The sequence below is a fragment of the Poromitra crassiceps genome (assembly GCF_964638095.1).
Source record: "Poromitra crassiceps genome assembly, chromosome: 23".
NCBI lineage: Eukaryota > Metazoa > Chordata > Actinopteri > Beryciformes > Melamphaidae > Poromitra > Poromitra crassiceps.
The window spans coordinates 15,855,998-15,866,821 of NC_139639.1; the positions used below are offsets into that span (position 1 = coordinate 15,855,998).

The window sequence follows — 10,824 nt, forward strand, 5'->3', positions numbered from 1 at the left end:
AGCCTAAAACACTTTTAGCTGTTCTGAAATGACTGTAAAGCACTGCGTCAACTGACTTATTGCTTTTGTAGAACATTGTTAATAAGTAAGAAAGTAAATGTTCAATAAATTGTCATGTTACTAATTTGACATTGATGATAATTACTGTAATTACCGTTAATGTCATTCTTCCACCACCTTTACTGTTCTTAAACAATGGCTGACAAGTGGGGTTGCTAAGCAACACATACAGTACCAGTGTGACTGGTGATTTTTTCAGCACATTTATATTTAAATTAATGCATGAATGCAGTCACAGGTGTGTGTTTTTCAGGCATTTTATAGACAGTATCCTTGAACTTGTCTCAGCAAACCGTCCGCGTCATAAGATAAGGTGTAATTACATACAGCAGGATTCAGAGGGGCTGTGAGTTTTAGTTGATCAAAGTCATTCACAATATAAAACAGTCCATCTAATCAAGTCAAACAGACTGCAGTAGCACTAAATGTACTAATTAATGTCCTGTACCCTTATTGTCAAGTGTTACCCAGATGTCTGTATTGTGAGTTCAGCGTTTCCACTCTCCTCTACCTTCCCTTGCAGCGGCACCAAGAAACGACACGACGCCATCGCCCTCGGCTCCCAGAGCGTCCGACGGCGAGGACTTTCCACCGCCATCGGGGGGCGTGTCACAGGCGGACGCCATCCCCCACCTGACCAGCGCCCCCTCGGCCGCCCCTGAGCCCCTCGCCCCCCTCGGCTCTCTCCAGCCCATGTCGGAGGAGGAGTCTGAGGCCCTGGCCTCCCACCCCACCGCCACCGTCATGGTCGTCTCCACCACGCCTGCTGGGGACAGCAGCGTCTCGCAACACTGTGAGTGGGCTTTGAAGTGTGTCTTTGGCTTTGTGTGTGTGTGTGTGTGTGTGTGTGTGTGTGTGTGTGAGCGTAATGTGTGTTTTAGATGAGATTACTTTAGATGAGATTAAATTAGATTATGCTGTAATGATTGCCCTGGGGAAATTCTCTTGTTGCAATAGCGTAGAATAAGATATAATTTAGATAAGAATAATCAAATTAGGACTAAAGTATATTTTATATTTGAATGGAAATAGTGTCTCTGCACGTAAACGGACACTATTTGAAACGTCTTTGGGGTGTGTGTGTGTTTGTGTGTGTGTGTGTGTGCGTGTGTGTGCGTGTGTGTTGCGTACCTGTCCAAGAATCTCAACTTGCATAGTCTATGCAGAGTCCTGGATTCTGATTGGCTGATCATAGGGGCGATCATGACGGAATCCAACTCTTCAAAGGCAGCAGTAGCTCAGGAGGTCGAGCTGTTGTCTGGAGTCGGAAGGTTCTCGGTTCGCTCTTCCGGGCTGCGTGTCGAAGTGTCCTTGAGTAAGACGCTGCTGAACCCCTAAGTGTTCCTAACTGCTCGTGATGAGCAGTTAGCCTTTAGCACACGCTGCAGACGCTGTCAGTGTGTGAATGTAAGCATGAATGGGTGAATGTAGACATTACTGCAAAGCGCTTTGAGCGGTCGTCAGACTTGCAAAAGCGTGATATAAATCCAGTCCATTTAGCATTTCTTTACATTCACTCTTTACAATTATAATTGTTATGATTGACTATAAATTTAAAGATGCACTTAAAGATTACTGTACAACAACTATCTATTTAAAATACTACTGCACTTAAATAAATAGGGATAAAGAAAAGATACTATTCTACTATAGACGGTTTTCACGGAATGGTCAGTCCTGCACTTGAATGTTTGTTTTTCTTTTATGTCCATAGCAAACACTGCAACAGGAAGTGAGCGGGGGTTCAATTTAGAATGTTTTTGTTGTCAAGTTAAAACCGTCTATAGTAGAATAGCGTTTTGAAAGGCAGAGCAACCCATTAAGGAGTTACAGAGCGATAAAGGCGTGGCCGTGTGATGGAGCTGTACTTTCACCCGAGTCTCTCCGTCTTCTGCCAAGTGCCACGCCCTCCAATCCCATAATGCACCTCACGCTCTCTCCCTCGCCGTAATGATGACATTAAAGTGAGACATCTACAAGCCCCAACAACCACGCCTGGCTGGCTTTAAAGGGAGCAACGGATGGCACCTTGTCGCCTCGAAAAGGCTGCCTTCCTCCCTATACTATGAATTATGGGATGTAGAGTATGGTATCTGCCTGTCTGTGTGGCAGCGTTAAAACACATGTTGGTAAGTTAGTATGTAAATTATGGGATGTAGAGTATGGTATCTGTGTGTCTGTGTGGCAGCGTTAAAACACATGTTGGTAAGTTAGTATGTAAATTATGGGATGTAGAGTATGGTATCTGCCTGTCTGTGTGGCAGTGTTAAAGCACATGTTGGTAAATTAGTATGTAAATGAGTTTATAGTGTGAGTGCTGGGCGGGGTGACATTGTGCTGATGCAGCCTGGCTGTGTGGAGCATACACAGAGGGTCAGGGGCAGAGCCAAGGTAGCACAGCCCATAAGCACAGGCTGTACCGGGCTGTACCATAAGCACAGGCTGTACCGGGCTGTACCATAAGCACAGGCTGTACCGGGCTGTACCATAAGCACAGGCTGTACCGGGCTGTACCATAAGCACAGGCTGTACCGGGCTGTACCATAAGCACAGGCTGTACCGGGGCCTCTGGGACTCTGACGAATGCCAAGCTCCACTCGTCATTTTTCTCCTCTGCTTTCATTTCTCACAAGCTTCCCCCCAAAGCCCCTCTTTATCTGTCTCTCTCTGTAAAACACTCACGGCCATCATGCTGCACGCATCATCGCACGCTCCCGCCTCCAAGCTTTTATCTACCTCCCTTCCACCTGCCGGCTCTCCCCTCCTCCTATCTCCCCCGCTCACCACTTCCTCTCTCTCTCTCTCTCTCTCTCTCTCTCTCACACTTTTCTTTTTATCACCTGCTCTCTCTCTGTCTCTCTCTCTCTCTCTCCCCCCTATCTCACTCACTCTCTCTTCCTCTCTCTGTCTCTCTCTCCCTCTCTCTGTCTCTCTCTCCCCCTATCTCACTCTCTCTCTCTCTCTCTCTCTCTCTCTCTCTCTCTCTCACTCTCTCTCTCTGACCTCACTTCAATGTGCTTACCGGTAGTTCTTTGTTCAAAGTTTTTACAATTTATGTTGTTATTTTTGGTTTCCAGGGCAGCGAAAGTAAACAGGCAAAAATGGATGTGTGTCTTAGTAGGAAAAGGAGAGTAGACGTGGAGGTCCAAGTAGAACTTGTAGTCTTGTTTACAAAAGGCTCTAGTTGGGGCAAGAGTATCCATGACTATGAGTACTGCAAAACATCTAGGAGTGTTTCATAGCAAGTGGTGTCTTGAGGAAGCTGTGTGCAGACTGGAGGGAGGAGAGTGAGTTGAGATGAGGAGTGCATGACACTGTGTATGATTGTCTGTGGTTACTTTGTTTGATTTGATTTGTTTTGTTTTCAATTCAATTCAATTCAATTCAATGTATTTGTCCACAATGTGGAATTTGTCTTCGGCTTCACAGGTTTGCTTGTGTACAGAGAGGAATACATTACATTTCAACATGGGAGACAAATACATTACATTTCAACAAACACCAGAGTACACAGTACAGGACACAGGGATTGACAGGATGGAAACATAATACAACATGGAACAGGGACACACATACAGTGATAACGGACATGGTTCTTATGTGGATGGGGTTTATGAATTTAGCAGGTTTATAGCATTTGGTATGAAGGATTTTTTGTAGATGTTTTTGGTTGCAGCGGGGACTCTGTAGCGTCTTCCTGAGGGCAGTTTTGTGAACTCTGAGAAGAGGGGATGTGCTGGGTCAGACACAATTTGTCTGGCTTTCCGTTTCACTCGTTTTTTATATATGGATCCCAGTTGCTCCTGGTCCTTTCCAATAGTTTTACTCGCCATGTTTGTTACAGTATTCGTGACAGTCTGTTTTTCTATTCATGGTTCCTAGATTTCCATACCATGTGCACATATCAAAGGTCAGGATACTTTCAGCAAGGCTCTTGTAAACTGTCTCTAGAATGGCTTTGCTTATTCTATATGTATCTACCGTAATTTCCTAATTAGATACAGGCGTTGCATTGCTCTTTTAAATATGTAGTCGGTGTTGGCTGTGAAACTTAAATTAGAGTCGAACAAGGTTCCTAAGTATTTAAATTCTTCCACATTTTCGACAGGCTGGTTGTCAATCAGTGCAGGTGTAAAGATGTGTCCAGCGTTCCTGTGGCTCGCAATGACTAGCTCCCTTTTGCTGACTGTTGTAAATGTTTTGTTTGTTTTGTTTTGTGTGTGATTATTTTGTTTTTCTGACTATTTTCAGGTTGCGAAGGTCCTGTTTGTTTTTGTTTTGTTTCTAGCTCTGCTTGAATGTAGGCAGAGTGTTTACATTAATAAACATGTTAAAACTCTCTCTCTCTCTCTCTCTCTCTCTCTCTCGCTCTCTCTCTCTCTTTCTCTCTCTCTCTCTCTGCCCCCACTTTGGCTCCTCCTCCCTCCTTCTCTAGCGGGCAGTGACCACTTCCTGCTGGGCGAGAACCTGACAGTGGCTGTTCTGGGAGTGGTCATCCCCATCGGTAAGTCACCCGAAGCCGCCTTGTCTGTAATGGTTCTGTCCACACTCTGTCTCTGTGTCTCCTCCCCGCGCGCCCAGCATACCGCGGTAAAGCTCCTGTCCTGCCCGCTGCCTCTAGCCACTCTGTCTGTGAGCCCACTCACGCTGATCCTGCCCTGCCCAGGATGAGAGCACTGATCCTGCCCTGGCCTGGATGGCAGCACCCTGGCCTGGAGGTCTTGTTCTCCAGAGTCATTCTCTGTGCTTCTGACATAGGGCTGCACAATTAATCGTATTTTCATCGTCATCGCAATATGAACATGCGCAATAAACACATCGCAAAGACTGCCTGAAACGCAATGAATAACAAAAGTGGTTTTATTTACATGCGTCATGCATTCCCACTCAGCATCTGATCATTTTGTCTTGTAAATCCAGCGTACACCTTTCCCTTGCAACAGTGCGCTCCGCCCCTCTGCCAAAGCCCAAACACGCTGTGTGTAGTTTCAGCTAGAGTCAGTGTGTATTTCATTTCTTTATTCAGTGGGCATAGGCTATGTTTGGGGTCTATGTTAGCATTATTAAAGCAGAAAGACATAGGAACTGTATAGCTAATATGCATACCGTACTTTAATATTTGTTTATTTTATTTTTTTCAATATTTTATTTTCAAATGTTTACAGAACAATAAACAAACAAGACAAACAAGCTCAGACACAGGAAAACAAAATAATATTTGTTTATTTATCGCAAGTCGTATCGTCATCGCTATATTGAACAATAAACCTAAACCAACAACATCACGTGACGTCTCTGAGGAAGACTGCAGGAAGCAGCAGTCGAAACTGTCAGGTATGACAAAATACACACAGTCTTTCAATAAGAAAACTCTAATAGTTAATAATAAATAGACGAAATGAACTTGTTTGGATTATATTGAACAATGTTATCGCACATCGCAGATTTTCCTCATATCGTGCAGGCCTAGTCTGACATTGCTGCTGCATCATTCACTCCACACCGTGTTGTTGTGTTGGGTTCTGCTGCAGCCAGACGACTGTTTTGTCTCTGTGTTGTTAGCATGCAGACTGCCATAAATACACCTGTTTCCATTGGAAATGACAGAATTAATTACAGTATTATGAAGCTGGTATTGCCTTGAGACAACAGGAGCTAATGTAACACTTGTAATAAAACAATATGAAGGCTGTAGGGCGGTGAACGTATTGTATATGGATCATATTGCTGGAGAGACTCTACTGCTGTGCAGGTTGAAGAATAAGCCTGTAAAACCTCTTCCTGTGCAACAACGATGCACAATACTGAAGTAAATCAACCAGTCAATGAGTTCACTTTTCATACTCATCATAATAGACTTCATAAGAAAAGAACAGGACAGATAATCCCCTCCATAACGGACCCCAAGAGAGCACACTCACCAGTCGTGGTGTTGCTATAATTATGATTAAATTGCGTTACTTCTCCAAGTAGAGCTTTTCCCATTGAGTTATAATGTCGTTGTTTCCATTTGTCCATCAAGGATTGCTTGAAACTTGTTTAGTCCAGTCCTGTACTCAAGGTCCTGATCATATTTTACAGTACAGCTGTGTTACAGTATTTTAAGCTCATGACCTGACCTGACCTGACCTATCGTTCCTACTATAGTGAGCGTTTAGACGAGCGGCCCACACACACAGTCTCACTCGGTCCACCGCCGCCCCCTCTGTCCCCCGCATGCCCGTGGTGCCCCTCCCTCTCTGTGCTCTGTCCCCGCCCCCTCTGTCCCCCGCACGCCCGTGGTGCCCCTCCCTCTCTGTGCTCTGTCCCCGCCCCCTCTGTCCCCCGCACGCCCGTGGTGCCCCTCCCTCTCTGTGCTCTGTCCCCGCCCCCTCTGTCCCCCGCACGCCCGTGGTGCCCCTCCCTCTCTGTGCTCTGTCCCCGCCCCCTCTGTCCCCCGCACGCCCGTGGTGCCCCTCCCTCTCTGTGCTCTGTCCCCGCCCCCTCTGTCCCCCGCACGCCCGTGGTGCCCCTCCCTCTCTGTGTTCTGTCCCCGCCCCCTCTGTCCCCCGCACGCCCGTGGTGCCCCTCCCTCTCTGTGCTCTGTCCCCGCCCCCTCTGTCCCCCGCACGCCCGTGGTGCCCCTCCCTCTCTGTGCTCTGTCATTTCACGCCATTGGACTAGTTCTGCCTCGTTAACGCTCCCCCCCCTTCCCGTATCCCCCCCCTACTGCCGCTGTGTGTTAAACACATGCAGTTCCTATCGTTGCCACAGTGGTGTTCGGGCTGGTGTGCACCGGAGTCTACCTGGTGTGGCGCAACTGGCGACGCAACTCCACCAAGAGCATGAACTTCGACAACCCGGTCTACCGCAAGACCACGGGCGACGGCGAGGAGGACGAGATCCACATCGGGCGGACCGACATGGGGCACCACGCGCACCACCACCACCCCTACCCGCCCGGCGTTGGCGTGGGAGTCGTGGGAGCGGGCGGCGGCACGTGCCCGCAGTTCATCGCCCTGCCACTCGGGGGCAGCATGCCCGACCCAGGAACTCACTGGTACACGGAACAGCCCATGCTCTCCACCGCTAAGTGACCCGCGATGGTGGCTACACGGAGGGGGGAGATGGCCGCTCAGGCACACGCACACACAGTGAGGTCAGAGGTCGACTCTGGCTCTGACCGAATAACATATCATCATATGTTACAGTACATCCAGCCATTCACAACCATGTCCGATGCCAGTTTTCATACGAAAAGCAGCAGTAACTCGCGACTATGATTCTTCTTATTATAGTTTCATGCTGTATCTGTGCTGGAGCTGGATCTATTTTCCCTCCGGTCAATGCTGAGAATTAATTATAGAGTTAATGATGTGTAATAATGTGTTCCCAACATTGACTTAAGCAGGAAGATTGAGTCATACTGGCCCCTGTTCAGAGTTCTCTTTTGCGTTTACAGCTGAGGGAGCCGTGTGGTTTCTGATCTTTTTGCATCAGAGGTAGTCAGAAATTATTTTTCCATCCTTGATGTTTCAATTTGGGTTTTGTGTTATTTCTGGTGGACCGTGGAGCTCTGGGAGCACTGTTTAGGAAGGAGCAGGTCTGAACCTGTTTAGGAAGGAGCAGGTCTGAACCTGTTTAGGAAGGAGCAGGTCTGGAACTGTTTAGGAAGGTGCAGGTCTGAACCTGTTTAGGAAGGAGCAGGTCTGAAACTGTTTAGGAAGGAGCAGGTCTGAACCTGTTTAGGAAGGAGCAGGTCTGAACCTGTTTAGGAAGGAGCAGGTCTGAACCTGTTTAGGAAGGAGCAGGTCTGAACCTGTTTAGGAAGGAGCAGGTCTGAACCTGTTTAGGAAGGAGCAGGTCTGAAACTGTTTAGGAAGGTGCAGGTCTGAACCTGTTTAGGAAGGAGCAGGTCTGAACCTGTTTAGGAAGGAGCAGGTCTGAACCTGTTTAGGAAGGAGCAGGTCTGAAACTGTTTAGGAAGGAGCAGGTCTGAACCTGTTTAGGAAGGAGCAGGTCTGAACCTGTTTAGGAAGGAGCAGGTCTGAACCTGTTTAGGAAGGAGCAGGTCTGAAACTGTTTAGGAAGGAGCAGGTCTGAACCTGTTTAGGAAGGAGCAGGTCTGAACCTGTTTAGGAAGGAGCAGGTCTGAAACTGTTTAGGAAGGAGCAGGTCTGAACCTGTTTAGGAAGGAGCAGGTCTGAAACTGTTTAGGAAGGAGCAGGTCTGAAACTGTTTAGGAAGGAGCAGGTCTGAACCTGTTTAGGAAGGAGCAGGTCTGAAACTGTTTAGGAAGGAGCAGGTCTGATGAAACTGTTTAGGAAGGAGCAGGTCTGAACCTGTTTAGGAAGGAGCAGGTCTGAACCTGTTTAGGAAGGAGCAGGTCTGAAACTGTTTAGGAAGGAGCAGGTCTGAAACTGGGCCAGCACTTTTGTTGATGGGACAATCTGTACAAATTTATGTCAATCAATCAAACAGCATTACTGGAGCTGCCATTTATAGCTCACATTTCCCTGGATGAGTTCTCCTCTTTGAAAGCCTTTCTCCCATCTCTGATAGAAATGAGGCATTTTAACAGAGCTTGCCAGCCACAGTTTGTGAGCGTGTAGTTCTGTAGCTCAGAAGATGGAGGCTTATTTCCATCTATTTTTTCCGATCAGCATAGAGGATGAGTGTGCACTCGATCTGAGAGAGGGGAGAGAACTGGCTTCTTCCCAGGAGTTGCGTTTTCGTTTTCCGTGACATTTTTAGATGTGAAGTGACTTGAGCTCAACAATAGACTGGTGCTTTTCGTGAGGTAAGTCATCATTGCCATTTGTCTCCGCCATATTTCGATATCACCAGGCCACGGCTGATATGCTCGGCAAAAGTCACCATTTATGTGTGTGTGTGTGTGTGTGTGTGTGTGTGTGTGTGTGTGTGTGTGTGTGTGTGTGTGTGTGTGTGTGTGTGTGTGTGTGTGTGTGTGTGTGTGTGTGTGTGTTCTTTTTTTATAGAATTTAATTCCATCGTTGCATCCTTGCGTTATTCTTTGGCAAATGTGCACAGTCACTGCACGCATAGACATGCACGCACGCGCTCACACACACACACACACACACACACGCACACGCATGCACATACACACACACAGGCATGCACACACACACATGCTGCAGTGATAGCAGACTCACGCTGCTCTCCAGAGAACAGATACGATATGCACTTGCCCTCAGAAAACGCTAACAGCATGCATGATTGCTCACCCACTGACAATACAGGCACTGGCAGGAGACACACAAACACATGCACATGCACACGCACACTCATACACATAAACACACACACACACACACACCCACACACACACACTCACACACACAAACAAACACACGCACACTCATGTCACGTACACAAAAGCAGGCAGGATTGCGTAGCCTGCTTTTCCCCTCCTGAGACGGCCGATGTGTTTTGAGCAGACGCTTTTGGACAGCGCCAAGTGGGACGGCCCAGCAGGGGGCCCCACCGCTGACAAGGACCCGTCTGCCTGACGCAGTCAGCGAGAACAAAGAAGAGATTCTGCCATAAGGAGGCTGTGAGACTGGGCTTCTTCTCTGTCCGGCCCGGGTTTTCGCCCCGTCAAGAACACTGTCACCGTCATTGTCCCAGGTCCCACTTGTTGTTCTGGAATGAAAATGGGATTTTGCAGCCGCCAGGTGGAGAGAGAGATTGTGATGTGTGCGCGCGTGTGTGTGTGTGTGTGTGTGTGTGTGTGTGTGTGTGTGTGTGTGTGCCTGTGTGTGCGTGTGTGTGTGTGTGTGTGTGTGTGTGTGTGTGTGTGTGTGTGCGTGAGTGTGTTCATTACCATGCATGTGAGTGCTTCTGTTCCTCCCACAGCCATATTTGAACCGTTTTGTATGCTCTTTGTTGCACAACCCTCTTAGAATGCCTTCTGTATCGTGGTGTGTTGCATGGAAGAACAGTGTGTGAATGTATGTAGTGTGTGTGCTTATATTTCTGTGTGTGTGTGTGTGTGTGTGTGTGTGTGTGTGTGCGTGTGCGTGCGTGCGTGCGTGCATGCGTGCGTGCGTGCGTGCGTGCCATAGTGAGTGAATGCACGAGAGCGTATGACACTGGAGAAGGTTGGAGGGTGCTTTTTAAATCATTGATTTGTAAATATGTTTTCATAAGGTTTTTGATAATGTATTATACAATGATGTAAAAGAAAGCTGTACATAAGATTTTAGATAACTGAAAGTGTGGACAGGTATATTAATTTATTTGTATAAAAGAGAGCACTGCATTCCCTGATTGTAAGGAATATGAATTATCCACCAAAGTGGTTTGTGTTGTTTCTTGCTGTGCGCGTCATCTTAGCATCCTCTTCTTTCTTTGTTTAAACCCACGTGAAACATGGTGTTCCTTCTTAAATTATTAACCCCGCATCTTTGCAACGCTTCTCAAACCTTTTGGTGTCAATGAAAGGCTTTCTTGTTTATTTGTGCCTTTTGCTTTACTTTGTTCATTTTCCTGACAGGGAGCTCAATCAGCCAACTGCTGTATTATACATGCAAACATCATCTGTATCAATGCCAAACCGGTTCCACTTTTTGATTTTCTGTAATGAAGTTCTTTCGAATATCTCTCTATATATTGGTATATAAAATCGGATTGAAAATGTCCTCCGCGTGTGCTTTTTCGTCATACATGTATCATGTTTTCGCATCATCTAAGGACACATACGGTACAGTATTCGACACATACACCAGAGGATCAGGTAGATTTTTTTTTCTTCTCGACATG

The 10,824-nt window shown here is 47.0% G+C and overlaps 1 protein-coding gene across 1 annotated transcript in view; it reads left to right on the forward strand.

Moving 5' to 3' along the window:
* The window catches only part of LOC310797237 (low-density lipoprotein receptor-related protein 8-like), a gene marked incomplete at both ends in the record, with an annotated part of 100,749 nt that extends 93,613 nt beyond the window's left edge, over window positions 1-7,136 (forward strand). Inside the window, 3 exon segments of the mRNA XM_083659593.1 lie at window positions 584-853; window positions 4,496-4,564; window positions 6,796-7,136. Of these exon segments, the coding sequence (XP_083515719.1) occupies window positions 584-853; window positions 4,496-4,564; window positions 6,796-7,136 (680 nt within the window).
* Window positions 7,137-10,824: the final 3,688 nt, after the last annotated feature.